General features: G+C 35.9%; 3 protein-coding genes across 3 annotated transcripts in view; 1 reads left to right on the forward strand and 2 right to left on the reverse strand.

The window, feature by feature from the left end:
• Positions 1–9,196, reverse strand: part of LOC124636649 (2-oxoglutarate-Fe(II) type oxidoreductase ppzD) — a 33,222-nt gene extending 24,026 nt beyond the window's left edge. The window contains exon 1 of the mRNA XM_047172812.1: positions 8,386–9,196. Within this exon, the coding sequence (XP_047028768.1) occupies positions 8,386–8,455 (70 nt within the window). The 5' untranslated portion in view covers positions 8,456–9,196. The remainder of the gene's footprint in view (positions 1–8,385) is intronic.
• A 595-nt stretch (positions 9,197–9,791) lies between these two features.
• On the reverse strand, positions 9,792–12,439 carry LOC124636657 (NEDD8-conjugating enzyme Ubc12). The gene is made up of 4 exons (XM_047172822.1): positions 12,130–12,439; positions 11,740–11,873; positions 11,068–11,235; positions 9,792–9,998 (listed from the first exon to the last, which is right to left on the reverse strand). The coding sequence occupies exons 1-4, from the start codon at positions 12,236–12,238 to the stop codon at positions 9,858–9,860; spliced, it is 552 nt and encodes a 183-aa protein (XP_047028778.1). The 5' UTR covers positions 12,239–12,439; the 3' UTR covers positions 9,792–9,857.
• A 325-nt stretch (positions 12,440–12,764) lies between these two features.
• Positions 12,765–17,928, forward strand: LOC124641444 (daxx-like protein). The gene is made up of 6 exons (XM_047179514.1): positions 12,765–13,036; positions 13,112–14,621; positions 14,949–15,120; positions 15,469–15,731; positions 15,814–15,997; positions 16,148–17,928. The coding sequence occupies exons 1-6, from the start codon at positions 12,971–12,973 to the stop codon at positions 17,397–17,399; spliced, it is 3,447 nt and encodes a 1,148-aa protein (XP_047035470.1). The 5' UTR covers positions 12,765–12,970; the 3' UTR covers positions 17,400–17,928.
• The last annotated feature ends 468 nt before the right edge of the window (positions 17,929–18,396 follow it).

An 18,396-nucleotide genomic window follows, 5' to 3' on the forward strand; every position in this document is an offset into this window, starting at 1 on the left:
TCTGGTTCCTAGATTTGCAAATATAAAGTTAGTAGTACTGACGGTTGATAGACCAGCTTAGCCACTTATGCTCAACGTTTTGGCTAAAGACCTGTTCATATAGTCAACTATTTCTAGCTTTAGTAAGACAGCTTACAAAAAAAGAGTGAACGCTTTAGGTACAAATTAGATGATCTTGAGAATGATGAGAATTAACGGCTGATGATTATAGCTTCTACTTAAAATAGTAAGCATCGACATTTTATTCAATTTATGTTTTTCAGTTTTATATTTAGAGAAAATCCGTTTAACTTTGAAACACGTCTTTTCAGGGCTTGATGTAATAAAAACGTTGGGTGTAAAAACTAAAGGTAGAATTTTCTTTTGTTATTACAAGTCACGAACGGTACTTCTATTATTTATTTTTCCAAGAAATAATTATACCTAAGTCTCCGGTTATACTTCTTACAATGTTTGTACTAACATTAGTTTGATAATTACTTTTCAGTATGAGGAAACAATAATACAATATTGTTCTGTCGGAACCCTAACCGCTATTTTGGAAATGGTTCAGTTAAAATAGTTGTTGCCATTGCAGAGACCAAGGTGACAAGACAAGGATAGAAAGTGAAATCTATTTACGAAGTGCCGTTCACCGGTTGCATATTTTCTGACTGCCCGTTGTATTTATTTAAGGCAATCACTATTTGCGGATACCTATTGTTTGTTCAAGAGAAATACTCGCCTAAACAGCTAAGATTAGAATTATCGAAGTATTTATGATACCTACCGAACTTTTTAGAATTTGTTAAATAGATTCTATTGGTATGCTTATCTTAGAATGTTACATAATCCTAGGCACGCTTAGGTTCTTTTATCATAGGATTAGAGTATCTTAAGCCGGTGTTTTTGGCACGCGGCTGCTTTGGCCTATGAGATAAACCAGCTTAATGTCTATATGCCTCGGAAACTAATTCTCTGTTTACAGAAGAATCGGCACACATTTATTTAGATTGCGGTTTGCATCAGTGAAGATAGTGAATAACGATTTGTGTAGTTCAACTCTTTTTTAGAAACGCAGAGAAAACCATATGAAAATAATTACAAGTTATTAATAACTGTTATCCTATTCACTAGACAGGTTCGAATACTTCTTAAATGCATCGTAAAAAAATAAAATGCAGTTGCAAATGTGTCATTATTATTATGTTTTCAGAACTAACAGCCAGTTCTGTTGTTATACCAAGTACCAGCGTGACAAGGGGGCAACAAGCATAAAACATGTCTAAACAGTTATTGGAAATGTATTATAATTGGACGATTGCTGTAAATAGGATTTTGGCACAACTAAACGAGAAGCGGTTTCTCTAACGGAGACCAGCCTTGTTTAGCCCCATTCACACAGATCAATGACAAAGACGACTACCGAGAACTATTCTTACGTTTGCTTTCTAAACATCAAATAGGTAAGTACCTATTATCTTGCAGCTGTGCATTGGTGTTATAGCTATCCATAAAGTTATTCAAAATTAAACAACTGTTCCTATTTTGATAATATCTCTCGTGATAGATTTTTATAACTAGTTCATCAATTTAATAAATATGTTTAACGTGAATAGCTGAATATTTCGTGAATTTACGGGAAATTCTAGGAAAATAGATAGAGGGAAAAATTAACCAAAGTAAAAAGAACTTTGGAATTGTTGTGAAATCCATTTCAGGTTTTGATATTCTTGTCCCATTTCGTACTCCGAAGTTATACAACGCGTTCCTCAGAAAACAACATCAAGTAATGCGATGCATTGCCCTTAGCTGTGTGCCGTGCATAGAACAACCCGAGCCTGCCTCTTACGGCTTGATTTATGTCCACTAGGAAAATATATGTGGGCAACTGGTCGTACACGAGGACGCATTCATACTACACGTGCCGACTCAATAAACTACTCATAAATCAAATTGAACCAATACAAGGCACACGGTGTAAGTGCATCGTTGCATACGCACTTGACATGCATCAAATCAGCGCATCTAATGTTCGATAAGAGTGATTGATGTGTGGCCTTAATTTTCAGAAGCTTACACTGTGCAGGTCACCTCTTGTAATGATGAGGGCCATATACGTTATTGTAAGAAGTCAGCTCTTGAAAGCAGCAATTTTAAAAACAACCTACTTTAGGATTTAATAAGTAAAACTTCTTCAAACACACGTATCGAATTACTCAGATTTGTGCACTTCAAATTGAACAGGTACCAATTGGAAACCGACAGGATTTAAAATAAATCAAAAATGTATGAAAAAAACCATTGAAAAAAATATTTTTTAGCTCTTTGCCAACCTTGTTGTATACAAGCAAATATTCGCAGCGATTTTGGTGTACACAGATGTCGCGGCAAACAATAGCAGGTTGCGCGTCATTAGGATGTACAGCATTTTAGTCGAGGACAATGGCTGGCTCGAGGTGACATGACCGATTCCAATTCTGCAAACCGCCAACTGGCTGCTACGTAACGTCTCGAAGTGTTGTCTCAACAAATATGGCTAAGAGGCCTCGTAGGCCGCCGGTTTGTATGTCAACACACGTATAATAGATGAACCCGTTCATGCCTTATGAAGACATAACTCCTTCGAGTCAAGAGTTATTGCTGTGGTAAACAATCAATATTTGAATTGATTAGAATTACTGCCGGGTACTGAGTTTTATGCGGTCGGAAGCTAATTCAAGATTGAATGATTACGTAGTACTTAATCAGTAATCCAGAGACTCACGATATGTGGTAAAGTTTTACTTATAAATACGAGTTTGACAAAGGTAAGGCATTAAAATTCAGAACAAATAAAGTCTCATTTCATTATGGAAAAGCGTGAAGGTGAAATACACAGGTATAATAAACAGTTCAAAAACCTATGCAAATACCGAAAAAGATGTCGCACTTATCGTTCATGATGAAATATTTACTTTTTATAAAACAAATTCGAGGAAGGAAGAATTTTCCGCTTGCGTATGTAATTTACAGCGGTAAGTATTTATTTATTGGATACTCTTGGTTAGTACAATAACATAACAGTTATTTATTACCCTTGTTCATTACTCAGTTCTTGCTTTCTCTAGTGGGTATTCGTGGTAAGGTAGGTAACCAACTCGTTTGGCTAGACAAGTTAGAAGAAAGAGCTGGCTCTACTTTAATATAAGTGCTTACTTGTAGATAGGAGACAGTCGGATATCAAATTACCATTTATGTACACCTTGCCTTGTTTGTAAACGGAAAATTGTTACACAGACACTGTTGGTGACAAGCCGATTAATTGATAGGTGTAAAGTGTTAAAGACCAATTTGATATTCAGAGATTTACAGAGACACTGAGTTTTCTTTTAATTGCATGGGTAATAATTTGCCTTTATAGAGAAGACAAGCGGTACCGGACAAGACAAGGTCCACCATCATCTTAGCCCATACAGCCGTGGTTTGGCCTCAACTGTCAATTGTTTTTTCCTGATAGAAACCTTTATTCATAACGAGTTTTCCTTCCAGCCTGATATTTCAAATCAAGTTTGAAGAGGTAAGTAGATGACTATGATATGCGGGTAATATAAGGACTAAGGATTTATTAGGGATTTCTTTTTTACCCAGCTGACTTCATTCGCTAAACGAGGAAGCTGGTACTGGTACTGTGTGTGATAGGAAAATAATAAACTTTAGTGACAGTTTTGAATCCGCTTCCTCTTGTGCGGATATTTTCCATCATGTAACTCAAATTATATGCATAAATTATTGTTCGTCAACATTATAGGCATGTCAAGTGCTATTAGTTTTGACTTCCTCATATCTGACATCGTTACGTTCTGCTTCTGATAACAGGAAAATTACATTGTTCAGAGCAATTTTGAAATGAGTACTGACATATGGCGCACATTACATAGGCTGTATACCATAGATACCTGTTATTTTATACTTAGTAACGAGTGTATAATTTATGGAATGGTTTAGTTGGTGTCAGGTTACATGTTAGAAATTGTATCACATTACTTGCTAAACTACATTGAATAGAGAATTTCCGTGTGCAATAAATATTTATACAGCTACGTTAATAACAGTCTAGCGGCAGGCTAGACAAAATTTCATGTCCGCGTGTTGATTTAAAAATTCGTGATTAGATGCTATTTAGTGGAACAACACGTCGCGTCGTCGACATGAACTGAGTGGCCGAGTAACCGAGTTGAGCGTTTGCAACATGTTACCAAAAGATAAAAAGAAATATAAACGAGTTCAACAAATTCGAGGAAGTAGCGGAACATTATTACGGTTTTTGACCGTCTATGGCGTCGCGTCGCCGTTGATGCCCTGCGCAGGATACTGCGACGCGGAGTCAAGTTGTGCGCAAGAGCACATCAGCGCGCTGTCATATTCGCAAATATAGCGTGTCTGGCGGTTACACTGACATTAAAATTATCTCAACTCCTCAAGGCTGTAATAAATTGCGTGTTCTACGCACTGATGCTCCCGTACTCATCGCTCTACTCTAGATTACAAGTCTTATCTCTCAATAAAACTTTGACAGCTAAATTAATGTAATTGCTCACTTTCAGCGTAGTTAGCACGTTGTGTGAAAATAACTGAATTGACGTATAATTCCCAGTGGTGTATAAATACTCGGGTAGTCAGCGCATGGCGTGACGTAACGAGGCGTCTATGAACGGCGGGCGTGAGACATCATCTCCGACGCGGTTCACAGAACGGGGGAAACTTTACAATTAGGCTCAGCCTATTTTCGGTACCTTAGATTTAGAACTTCACGACTGTTCGAATGTTCGTTTCAAAACTAATACAACTACCAAGCAGGTTCTATGGCGACTCTCTGCTAGACTTTGCACCATACCATAGTCCAGGGATGGTGAACCTTTATTGACTTACGTGCCAAATTAAATTAAAAACACAATGATAATTATAGAGGCGTGCCTTTATGGCAAATACTCAGTTATCAGAATAAGTAAAGTTATCAAGAAGTAATTTGTTTAGATGGGCTTATTTTTGAAGTAGTTCCTACGTGGTCCAATTGAATCCACGAGAAATATTTAATAGTACGTCGTTATGGTCATAATTACAATTGAAAACTTGCAAAATAATGGCGTGCCCAAATTATTAAGCTGCGTGCCACCACGGGCACGCGTGCCATTGGTTCGCCATCCCTGCCATAGTCCTCTTTGTAAAACGTGTAACAACTGTATCTACATGGGTTGTCACATGTTTTTGCACCTGAGATATAATAATGTAATGAATAAACAATTATCTTGTAATGCCTAGTAATTTATTCAATGTGCTGTGACGATTAAAACTGCCATCAATGCAATAACTTGTTATTTATACTGGATACAAAATGGCTTTTATTATGGTCTCTACCTAATGCAATCAGAATATTAATATGTTCAGTGACTGAAAAAATTTACCCTCATGTGCATTTGTTAAGAGATTACTTCAGATGGCTAAAGGTAGGGCTTAAAAATGCCAGGGAATCCCAAATCTTATACGGTAAATGGATATCGAACAATACAAGATCACATGAAAATTGCAATAAGGTTCATTTTGAAAATCAAAGTCACTGTTTCTTTAAAGTCTCATCCGATTACTCATTTCTTCGCGATACACTCATCCAAAGTGTCAGAAAATAAATAAAGTCGTATTTTTTGTTTGAAAAAGTCTGTCAAACGGTCGACTGATGAATGGACGCGAATGTGGGTCAGTGGTCGGATGGCAGAATCAGATGTGACAGTCCAATTAACATTGATGCGCGTTCAAAATAACCTACCTCGGTGACGTTTTTATGAGGGCGCGTAACGGTAAATCTTATCATCGTTATCTGATGTGGGAGATAGAAAATAAATGCTTCGTTAATAGTTGCCCATTTGTAGTTCTCGAATACTCTTTATCGATATGGAAAACGATTGTTTTATTGTTCTTATTGGGAAACTTTCTTTCTTTGATGATATTGAATGCTGATAGGATGATTGTAGGATTGCGGTTCGGTTCTTATGTGTAAGGGCTAGATTTTCTATTACTAACTGATTAGATATAACTATGCTGTGCAATTGTTTCCAATTCATTGTGGCGAGATTATATCAACCCAACCTTTTCGATAGCATTTTTAAGCCGTTAGGTAAGATCTTTAAAAACAACATTTAATCTTATCCATCGATTACTTTTGACAATATTTTGCAATAGGTAGGTACGACTATTTATCTTTATCTTATCTTTCCTTTGCTTTATTTAATCTTGTCCTTTATTGATGACAAAAACAAAATACTCCTACGTAATATGATTGATTGTAGGATGTATTTTTATTTAAAACTGTTTTTTCCTGTCCCTTCTAGGTAAAAATTAATCGCACTTTTTATTTATTTATTCTGCTCAAATGTTTTATTTATTATTTTAATCAAAGCTATTCCAAGAAAAATTATAAACATTAGAAACTCGTTCTATTGTGAATACCTATATAAGGCTCTTTTTCTGTATTATGGTATTTAAATAGGTTTTTACCTGTTATTTACCTGGTTAGATAGGAACCTTGTTTCAGGGAGTTATCTAATAACTTATACTTTTTCATGAAAATTAAAACGAAAGTCAGATTGAGACTTTAGACACGGTGGAACACTATCTTGGTTTGTAGAAATGCTCCTCCGCATTCGATTGCACAAAATGACATAGGTACCTCGTTAAACTATATTTCGAACAAGACTTGTAGGATTTACGGATGTTATAGTCACAACAACCGAAACATTCCTGGAAGTATTTAGAATTATTTTAGAATTGTTCCATGAATACGGGAATTAATCCGATGACGATTAAGTTATACATTTGTGGGTGTGACTAACATTGAATTCCTATCCCCAAAAATCCGGAAAAGCTGCTTAATATTCAAATGAGTTTCAGAAAGTTATGCTATGTAACGAATGAATCGTTTTAATGTTCAGAAGAATTATAGGATTAAAGTTGAGCTCTTTCATTGTTGGGATCAACAGAGACAGTAAATATATTCTGATGTAAGTATTAAGCTTGGTTAGCTAATGTTTAGTAAAAAAGATGCATGCACACGCTAGTGTAAGGCATGGTGCGTCGGCAAACGCATTGATAGCATGAGTTGCCTGCACTCGGGTGGAGTTACAAAGGGCCGATCGGCCGTTGCCCCCGTAAAGGTTCCTTTTTTATGTCTGCCCCGTTTAGAGTTAGTTTCCGACGTATGCGTGTTACTATAAAGTGTAACAATCAGGATTCTTTGAATTCTTCTATCTGTTAGGTACTTAACTTTTAAAGCGAGTAAGTAGCGCTTAACAGTTCTCCAAACTGGAAATTCCTGTTATGAAAACTATCACACATCTACTTAATTATAACATCACAAAGAATTATCATGAAAGTGCTTTTATTACACATTGTTATTGACGTAATGATTTCACATTAAAGACTAATTAGCAGCACTTAATTCAAGTCCACGTAATCGATAAACGTGTTTTAAATGCAAAATGTACCTAGGTACAGATTTTTTTATAGACACGTCCGAGTACCTAGAGCTTTAATGGCCAGCCTTGCTAAGGCTATAGGTAGTTTGTGTTAATGTAAACTTGAGCTACGATTACTTTCCTTCTGTTGATTCATAAGCGGCACGTTAGCACATATACAAAGGTATGTGTACCTAAACTAATATAGGACACGCATCCCACTTAGTCATCGCTTCAAAGAATCCTGCCTTTGTTTATTTATATTATGTGTTTATAACCCTCATCACATGATATGTAGTATCCTCCTTAACGTCCACAGTTTATGAGGCACCCATTAGGATAATATAAATTAACGTTAAAAGTAGAATGTATCTCGGAATTAGGAGGATGAACTGCGATGAACGGTTCAGATCTGGGTGTCCGGTCTTTGAACTCGAGAGCGGGATGCCGAGATTGTTTAATGACAACAAATAAAGCATCGATGCACAGCTGTCGGTCGGCTGTCGGCTTGCACGCGAGATCGAGCTCCCCTCTATTATAGCAAAAGGGCCAGGTAGTCGACTTGATGTATTTCATTTTTGTCTGCCTTTACATCCTTTATTATTTTCAATATTTCAAATAAAACTGCGCTTTACCTGAACCTTGTCTACGTACCTAAAGCGCTTTGATTTTTTGTACCAACTGCTGGAAATAATAATGAAAAAAAAAACGAACAACCGACTCATTGTAATTTAAATGATACCTATCAGATGCTGATTACTATAATTACGCAATAACGACTGGCGATAAACGTACAAAGTTTTGCCAAGTGAATGTACATTGTACTATAATGTGCACCGCTCAATGCAGGACTTTCGCTGCTGAGTGGGTGGGCAGGACGGCCGTGTCTGAGACAGGGTATGAGAGTGGAGATGCTCACCTATATGCGCCAGGTCGATGATGGGGATCTCGCAGCGCGAGAGCAGACTCTCCTCCTGCTGGGCCGCCATTGTCGTCGCTTGATACAATCGCTCTGATTTCCACACGCCGATCGCTCGTTCAGTCAACACTTCTTATCACTCGACTTCCACAGTAATTAGCAATTAGCGAACGCGACACCGAAAGATAATTTAAGGTAGAGAAACGATAGATAAGCACTTAATACACCGTAAGGGTACAACGTAAACGTTAAAGTTTATTGAAGTTATGAATGGTCTTTTGATTATTCCTGGTATAGAAGCGTTCAGAACTCATTTGCATAACCTTGTAGTTCTTGCTCGAGGCGTTCAGCGATCTGACGTAGCAGCAATAAGCTATACTGACTTGACACATTAAAAATTGGTTTCCGTTGCTTCTCTCACAGTAAGTAACTATGTGTTAAGGTTGTCCCGCGTGTGCGACCCGACGGCGTCGCGCGCCCCCCGTCCCTCACAGCTGGCGAGTTTCGAATGTCTCTCGTGGAATAAACTGGCTCACCGTGTGCGATGAGCGTTACCCTGGCGTCCGATGTCGGCTCTCACTTGTATATCATCGCGCAGACTTTCGCAACCGAGTGGCGTGTCGAAACAGCTCTGCCTTGAGCACGCTGCCGTGTGGAGAAAGCGTATTGTGTGACGGGTGTGCGCGAATGGCTCGGCGTCCGGAGTAGCACTGCGGTGACTGCGAGGCGCTCGGGCACAGCTCGGTGTGCACTGACTCACGCGGCCGGCCCTTGATCGCGGCTCACTTCGCGCCACTCGTGTGGGGCGGCGGCGTTGCCCTGTGTTGGCGCCGCTGTACCGACTATAACCTCGTCTCGTTTGCCATTCACTCGCCGAGCATGTTAGTAAGCGTGGCTGCCCAAACTTTGTAACTGCCGCATCCACCTGAACAGTCTTATCTGGTGTGGATTAGAGTATACAAATAATTCGTAATATTAGCCATGAATGAAAAATGTTAGTTAAGGAATTAAATTCATTATTTCCAGTTACCTCATAAGTGGTGTTTACTTTTGTTAAAAACACGTTATCTGGTATTTCATGAAGATAATTTTTGAACTATTCAGTAACGCCATCTACACCACCAATGCAAAAATACGTACTGCTACAAGCGCCATCTACGTATACTAGAAACTTACAAGCTAAAATAAAATAAATCCATTTAATTTTAGTGGTCTATATAATTTCCAATTCTACGAGACTTAGCCACTTGGAACCAGCACATTGACTTCCATATAATAAAAAAATATTTGTTAAATAATGTATAAAAATATAGGATGCAAACCCTTATCAATACAATGACATTGACCTTGTAAATATGTCAATCCACACTTTTTGATTTTGATGAATAAATAATTAAATGCTTTAATTTAAAGTGAGATTGTTTTATTTATATAGGGTTGGTAGCATTAATTTACAGTTGAGTGTTGCGATTTCATTTGAGGCATCTTTCGAAATACGAGGATCCGACATAACCGCCTCGCATCGCTCTCTGCACATGCTGTTCAAACAACCTCCTGTTACTCTGCAGCTCGTCGGCAGCCTCCTTGTTCAGAGGATCCTCAGGATTTGGTTCCTGGAAAATAAAACAAAAATCATCAATTTTGAATACATAACGTTTACTAACAATTATTATTAAGGCTATGTAAAAGTGTGGGTCGATTTCCTTTTATGATTTAACAATACAATTGGGACAGTGACTAAGCGCCGTGCTAAATACGTTGAGGCGGGATTCCACCGGCGTGCAATATTGTGACGCACACAAATGATTCTTCTGGTCTACTCACTCTAACAAACAGAAAAAAATATAACTGAACATTTCTGAAATCACTGGGAAATTGCATACTTGTGCCTGAACATAAAGTTAGCTATACATGTGGACTTGTTCTCAATTTTGGTGCAATAGCTAGAGGCTGTGAGTAAGATCCAGAAATTAATAAATCAATTTAAACATCTTGTTTTTGCCTCGTGAAAAAATGCTTTGAAAAGCAGTGAACAATACATAAGATGACGAAATCAAAGTATGTATTGTACTTATTATTTGTAATCATTTTGATATTAAGAAATACCTACAAAAGTGAATCTAGTAGGTACAATTTACTTATTAAAAGTTAAGCACAATGTTATTACATTCATTTAACAAGACCATAACATAAATACTATGGGATCTGTGTCACATACAACCTATAGTACTTGATGACATCATTTAATAACTATAGCCCCATTTTTCATTATCAGTATTCACTTGAATTGATTAGTCATTGTCTATTGTCAGATACTGATTAAATGAAGTGTCTACAATGGATGAGACTGGTTAAGTTACCATCATTCAATGATTTGTGATGTCACATAAATAGCTTCATAAAGAGTATCTATAATAGTGTTTTCAGTGACATCCATTTTGTATAGAGAGCATGCTTGTTTTACATTTATTTGTAAACAAAGTAGTTGATAGTATTTTTTGGTAAATGACAATAGTATGTTTTGCTTTTGAGTGTAAAATAAATGAGTGAATTTTACATCAAATTAGACATTAAATATACAAGTGCCTAATCATATAACAATGTTCATAAGCTACTATTTTCTTTAATGAGTATCAATCAAGTCTATGGCTGCTAAGATAAGAAACTAAATAATACACATACCAAGAATAAATACTGGAGTCCATAAACTATAGAGTTGACAGTAAGCACGGGTTTCCAGTCTTCTCTTAAGATGTTGAGACACACGTTGCCCTCCAGGTCTATATTCGGATGGTAAACTGCTGTTTCACACTTCACCTTGGGCGGCTCATGAGGATAGTTTGGTCCTACCTATAAAATTATTATTATTCAGTCAGAAATGTTAAATCTTTTTATGAATAACATTAATTAAGCATTAAAACTTGTTATAGTCCAGTCAATAGATGAGTGAGTGTCAGTATAAAGTGGAACATGGTGACAGGGAAAAATGGAAGCCGAAGACACATTGCGCCAACCCCAAATAAAATTGGGAACAGGGCTGGTGGAAGAAGAATAGTCCAGTCAATAGATGTAAATCTTAGTTTGTGTTTTGAGGAAAAGGTTATGGCTTTTCCTTATGTGAATTACCTTCCTTACACAATTCAAGCTCTACTTTTTAATTACCTGTGTGATATTTTATAAGAATGCTCCACATTCTAAAAACCTAATGTATATTGAACTGGAATATTGAGAGTTTTTATTTCCTTAACAGCCAGTATTAAATCTTATCTGTGACTGCACCAATGACAAGCAAAAGACTAAAATAGATTTTTTTTTGTAGTACTGCATTGAAAACATGAATCTAGTTGTCATTACCTTAAAACTAAATATAAATCTCCCTCCTCTATAGAATCCTTCATCAGGGCATATGATTAGTTTGAAATTAAGTAAATCATCTGGATCTGGAAACTCTGTGTTGCACGTCTTGGGCAAATTCAATTCATTCAAATCTGAAATAAAAAACAATGCAGTCAGAATTATTAGCAACCTTTTTTACTTCTCTAATGTACAGCATCCTGTACTCTTCACCTCAGGAACATATAATAGCAGTATTCTAAGTAGAATAACAACTTTTACAAACCTACCTCCTTGGTCACAGTATGCTTACTTCTGGTAGGACATCTGGTATTAGATAGAAGATCAAGAACTGAACTAAAATAACAATGAATACACAACGCATAAATTGTTCTATTTTCTGAACTTTACCTTTTGTGATCCGCAATTGAGCGGCTGATGCTTTTTTCTGTGAACCTCCTGCTCTCGCCGAGCCTTCCTCATCTTTCTTTTGTTGTTTTAATGAAAAAAGTTTAATCATTGTCCTAACTAATCGATAAAATAGAAATTATTAGAAATAAAACCACGATCTATTTTGACAACTTAAATTTTTGTACGAAACTTCAATTTATGTAGATTGCAATTTGTAAATAAAATAATAGTTCCTTTTATTTTATTGGCAAACCTAACAAAAAGAAATAAATTCACTTCAATTTTACAGATTTGACCAATCACCACTAGTAATGAAATGACGTTTCTCTTTCTTTCTCATCATCCGTAAATACAGAGTGCCCAGTGTATGATTTGTGATCAATCAAAGACATTTTGTTGTTAATCAATGTTGCTGAATTTTTACTCAGTATGGTAGTAATTATTTTTATTCAGTCTAGTTGTTCAACTAGAAAGTTGACTTAAAAGCGTCTAAAAGTGTTTGAACCGTACACTATAAGAAATAAAACAAACATAAAATATTTTTATTTTTCCTTGCATAAGGACAACACTAGGTAATAAGAGTGGCAGCACTGGGAGCCACAGATTATTAATACTGTTCTGTTTGTGGCAGTAATCTGACAACCCCCCTCGCCTCGCCATTTCATTTTCTTTTCGTTACTCGGCTTTTGTTGAAGAATATTGTAGTTGAGGAAAACATTGTGACGGGTATTGATTCCGTAACCTGTTTAATAACAAGCGCTTTTTTCTCATGTACCATGCTAAGTTCTTTCAATTGACAGGTCCTATTTATTATAGCTATTCTAGTAGTTGTTGATACAAGATGGCAAGTGAAGATGTGATAGAATTGGGGTCTTCGGACGATGAAACAGAGCCGGCACCAAAGAAGGTACACTGTTACTAGATAGATAAGTGTTGCCGTTTAATTTACAAAGTTATCAATATTATTTAATTGTTGTTACAGATCAAGCCAATGCCTAATGCAATGGTGTGCATTCCAAGAAAGTTACACGAAGTAACAATAAAACCTGCCAAACTAAACATAGGTTCGGCACAGAAAGCAGGTAAAGTATCAAAAGGTGGACCAACTTCAAAAGAAGCCACAGTTTTGAAAAATATTACTTTACCTAAGGGAGTATCTCTTACCAAAGCTATTCCAATAAAACCTGCAAACACGACAAACAATCGTCCTGCAGTTCAAATGGTACCTGTAGCCAAAAAAAAAGTTACACAAAAGGCCTCCAGTTTGGTGACAAATCCTTTTGCTACCAAAACTAAGAGCAACGGCAAGGCAACTCAAAATCGTGTTGTTAAACAAAATTTGAAGACAACAAAAACAGTGATAAGACCTGTAAATGTACCAAATTTTCCAAGAATCACAAGTACTACTTCAATGGCAAGAACTGCCACAGTGATGAAAAATCCAATCAAAATACTAAACTCTAATTCCCTTAATAATTTGCCATCTGGTATAACAGTAAAGAGAACAACTATGTTAAACAAAAAACCAGTTATATTTTTAAAAGCACCAACTTTAATTCAAAACAAACAACCAGTAAAGAAACCCAATGTGATGCAAATAGTCACAGTTCCTACAGTGGAGTTGGATGATGATGATAGTGCATCTACTACTTCAAGTCCTGCTTGGTACATAAGGCCTGAAGAGCAAACGGAAGAAACTACATTGGAAGAAGAGAATAATGCAGAACCAGAAACCCCTAAAATGATTGAAATTACAATTGAAGACAGTCCCATAAAACCATTTAATAAAAGAAATTGTGAGATTGGAGCTGAGCTGGCCATAACTATAGATGATAGTCCCATTAAGGCCATAGAAAAGAATGCGTCACCCAGTGGAAGCGACAATGAAACAAGTACTAGTAAAGAACCTAACAGTAGGAAAAAGTTGAATTATCCCAAAGAGGCTGAAAGTGATAGCAGGAAAACTGTTGAGATAGAAATAGATTTTCCGTATGAAGTAAGTCTAGACACAAGTTCAATCAGGAGTCAAAATAGTGATCAACAAGAAACTGTTGTCGTTGTTGAGGCGCCAACAGAACCAAATCAGCAACATTCAGACAAAGGTGAAAAAAGTACAGAAAAGGAGACCAATTCTGTAGCCATTAAAGAAAACAAAACTGAGACTCCAAGTACTAGTAGTATTAGTAGCAAGACTAGAACCGAGAGTGAATTCCACTCTGTATATCAAAGTTTCATAGACCTATGCTTTCAATTAGAAAATTCTGATGATATGAAGAAAATAGTTGATAAGAAAATAAAAGCTTATTACAGACAAGTTCCAAAATCATTCACAGAATCTGAAGAGTTTATTGATATGGTTTCAAGTAAAGTACTTGCCATGAAGGCTAGTCCTGACAAGATGTATTTGTACATAAAAGATATTGTTGATGAATTAAACATGCAAAGAAAGGTAACTAAATCACAAGTGGCAGAAAAGGAGACAATAACTGAAGGTTTGAATATTATTGAATTCTTATTTAAACAATAGAAACAAATATTTAATGAATTAGCTTCCGCCATATCGTAATGTATCCTAAATACTGCTAAGTTTCATCCAAAATTTGTGGAACCTTTTGTGCAAATGTGCAATTTGTGCAAAAACCATGTGTGAAGAAGTAACAAACACACTTCACAAACTTCTGCTTACATAATATTAGTGTGATTGTGCATACATCCTCTATTTGTTTCAACAATATTAATTCAGATGTCTCACAAACAAATGTATTCAGATAGAGTATTGGTAGGAGTTGTTATTTGAACATTGTTAATGTATATTTCAGAGCCCAAGCAGTTCGAGTTTAAAGAGGAGAATGAATACGACTCGAGACGCCGGCGTCAGATCCGTAAGCTAGAGAAGACCATAAAGAAACTGCACAGAGCTATACAAAAACTAGAGGAACAGGAGGTCGACTTTGAAGATGAGGATGATTCTGTATATTTATTAACTGAACGGTAAATATACAACAATGTTGATTGGTTGAAATACTTTACAAACTTTGATAGGTAAAAGTATTAGATATAGTACTAGATATCTAGATAGATAGTAAGTACTTCAGTATAGTATCTACTGAATCATATTCTGTTATCAAAAACCTGAGTAGAGACATTTATTTGCATAGTTTGAAGGCACAATAAAAATATAACATCCTGTTTAGATAATTACCTCATTCTATATTTTTACATACATAGTGAGGAATAGCAGCAGCATAATTTGAATTATTTTTTTTGAGTTATGCAATTTCGACAAATTATGTAACCTGTGTGAAAATGTATTTCAAAATCAAAACTCAAAATTTTCAGGTACAAAGAACGTATGATGCGCGTCTATGCGAAATTTTGTCAGTTGACAAATACTAAAATGCCGTCGGAACCTCGAGTTCAAATTGACGCGCGGCCAGGTAAACCCTCGGGGCCGGCCAAACGTCTTGAGAAGTGGATAAACAAAAAGGTTCCGATTGGCACACCGCTGCCGTTCCCGGATTTCCATGACGTTCTCCGTTGTGTTAGAGAAGCAAACACTGAAGATAAGTTAGACTGGAATGAGGCTGATATTATGGAAGAAGGTATAGTTTCATTCTGTCCGGTTTATGAAGCTTTTTCTTTAATTTTTGCATCTCTAACTAAAAAATATGTTTTCTTCATTAGCCAGGGATTTATTTACGAGATGCGGTAAAAAGCTGCAACGGCGCCGACAGGAGAATGAGTGGAGACTGGCAGCTTCAAGAATTACCTCAGACGTGGACCCCGCGGAAAATAACGACCAGCTGAAAAGCAAGCTTGAAGAAAATAAAAGACTAGCAGCAAAGAGAGAGACTGATATATTTAATAAGTATGTCTTATACTGTTTAGTATGTTTTTCTCTATACCTGTCCGATCATCACCTATTCTATGTATTTGTTTAAGAGGAATATATGAAATTTTTTAATGTTAAACATGTTAGATTATTCTTGGTTACTAATGAGCAAGCATGTCATTGCAGGTATGCAGACAGACAGAACCAGCTGAAGTTAGAAGCTGTAGAGATAGGCGACAAGGAAGCAGAGGAATCACCACTTGAAAGTGAGGAAGAAGTTAATGATGAAACTGTTTCATTAGAAAATAAAGGTAAAAGAAAGGAAAGACTGAAAAGACTCATACAAGAAATATCGAAAGGGAGTAGTGAAGAAAAAAATAATGAAACATCAAAGGAACCTGAAATTGAAGCAAGTTCCAAAAAAACTGAAGATGACAATGTTGATGAAAACAAAACAGAAACAAATGAGGAAACAAAAACAGAAGATAAAGAAAGTAAAGGAGATTCAGGCAATACAATAGAGAACAACCAGGACAAGGAAAATTCCCATAATGCTACTGAAACTCTATCAGTAAGTGATGAAAGTGACAATCTAGAATCAGATGTAGATGAGTTGCATCTTTTGCAAAAACTCCATTCAGCTAATGAAGATGAATCTTCAACACTTGAGTCTTCAAACTCTGATAGTCCTATAGCAATTTCTGATTCACTTGACTCTGACAGTGATGATAAAAAGCAGCTAAGTGATGTCATTAGTATTGAAAATTCAAGCTTTTCAGAAAGTGAGGCTGATAAAGGTGATAGTAAAAAACTTCAAGAATCGGACAGTGTTCAGCCAGTAGATGCTGACAGTCCACCTAAAAAAACTGAAACCTGCATTGTGGGCATCGAAACAGACAGTCCGAAAGACGTTGAAACATCTCTAAAGGAAGATGACAAAGAGAGTTGTGACCTTAACACGATAAATACTCTTGAATGTAAAGAGTCTGAAAATATATTACTTGCGTCGTCAGACGAAGAAAGTCAAGGGGAGGAGCCTTCTCCTGATAGTGTCTGCATTAATCTTAAAGACGATCTTATTTCAATCGACGAAACAGTTGTTGGAACTGGTCTTGATGAACCAATTAAAGAATCTGAAAGTGCGGCCAATGGAATCATTTCTGAAAAAGAAGTTAATGATACAGAAAAAGATAGTATAAATGATGTAAATGCTAATAATCATCTGAAAGATGACAATGAAGTGAAAGAAAATGTCAATAACAATGAGGCAATTGATACATCTCATAGCAAAGCACCTAGTGCATCACTTGAAGAATCTATACAGAAAGATGAACAAAAATCAGTTGACACTGTAACATATATGGACGTTGATCCCACAGACAAAGAATTGGAAACAATTCGATTACAAGAAATTATTCAATCAACATCATCTTTATAAACTCAGTAGTCCAAATTTGTGTTAAAAATGACTGATAATAAGTTATAATAAAATACAATATTTAATGAGATAGATGATAATATTTGTATGAGTACATAGTACGCCCTAGTAATTGGTATAAGATGCAGGTAATACTGTCATACTTCAATTTTTTTACCAATTCGTTGTAAATAAAATAGCTATCCCTTATTATAACCTAATTTTAAATACTACATAAATGTATAGATGCTACCTATGTGTAGGTAACCTGATCTGAATTGATATACATACATCGCTAAAATCTTTGGAAGCCAATAGCCATACATAGTGTATTTGAGATACGCTGTTTATGTATTATAGATTTTTAAATAACCGCATTTACTTCCTTAGAGTGCTTCAAATTACGTCAGTACTGGCTTGATCCTTTATTTTATAATTAATTTTATTTTAGCATTAAATATTGTTTTTCTCAGTAAGTAATAATTAAGTATGATTAATAAGCAATTTGATCACAAGGATATAAAGTAATAAATGATCTTACAGAAGAATAGATAGTTTATTATTTATTTGATTATGTCTAGTGTTTTAAGTGCAAACCGATCCTTATAGTGCAAGGGACAAGAGATAATATAATGTAGTTAAAAGAAATTATTATTCCTTTCAGGATTACTTCTAGGAAATTAACTTCTTAACTTCTTGCTAGCTTTTGTCTAAGTAACAATCACAAGGGTCGACCGATCATTTAAGCAGCACTTGGCGCTACTTCAGCCCTATACTATTTGCTTAGACTGGATACCAAACTAATGTCTTACGACAGAAAATTTGCAGTATAATATTTTATGAATCACTCGACCTCTTTTATTGATTAATGTAAGGATAGTATAGTATAGATAGTTCCTTATAAATATTTGAGTGTAATTAACTTTTTATTATTATTTTAAGTCTCCTTTCCATAAACATATTGTAGTAGACACAGTTTTTAAACTTGGATCGTCGCCAAGTAAAAAACCACCGCCCC

This window comes from Helicoverpa zea, chromosome 2 (genome assembly GCF_022581195.2).
Source record: "Helicoverpa zea isolate HzStark_Cry1AcR chromosome 2, ilHelZeax1.1, whole genome shotgun sequence".
NCBI lineage: Eukaryota > Metazoa > Arthropoda > Insecta > Lepidoptera > Noctuidae > Helicoverpa > Helicoverpa zea.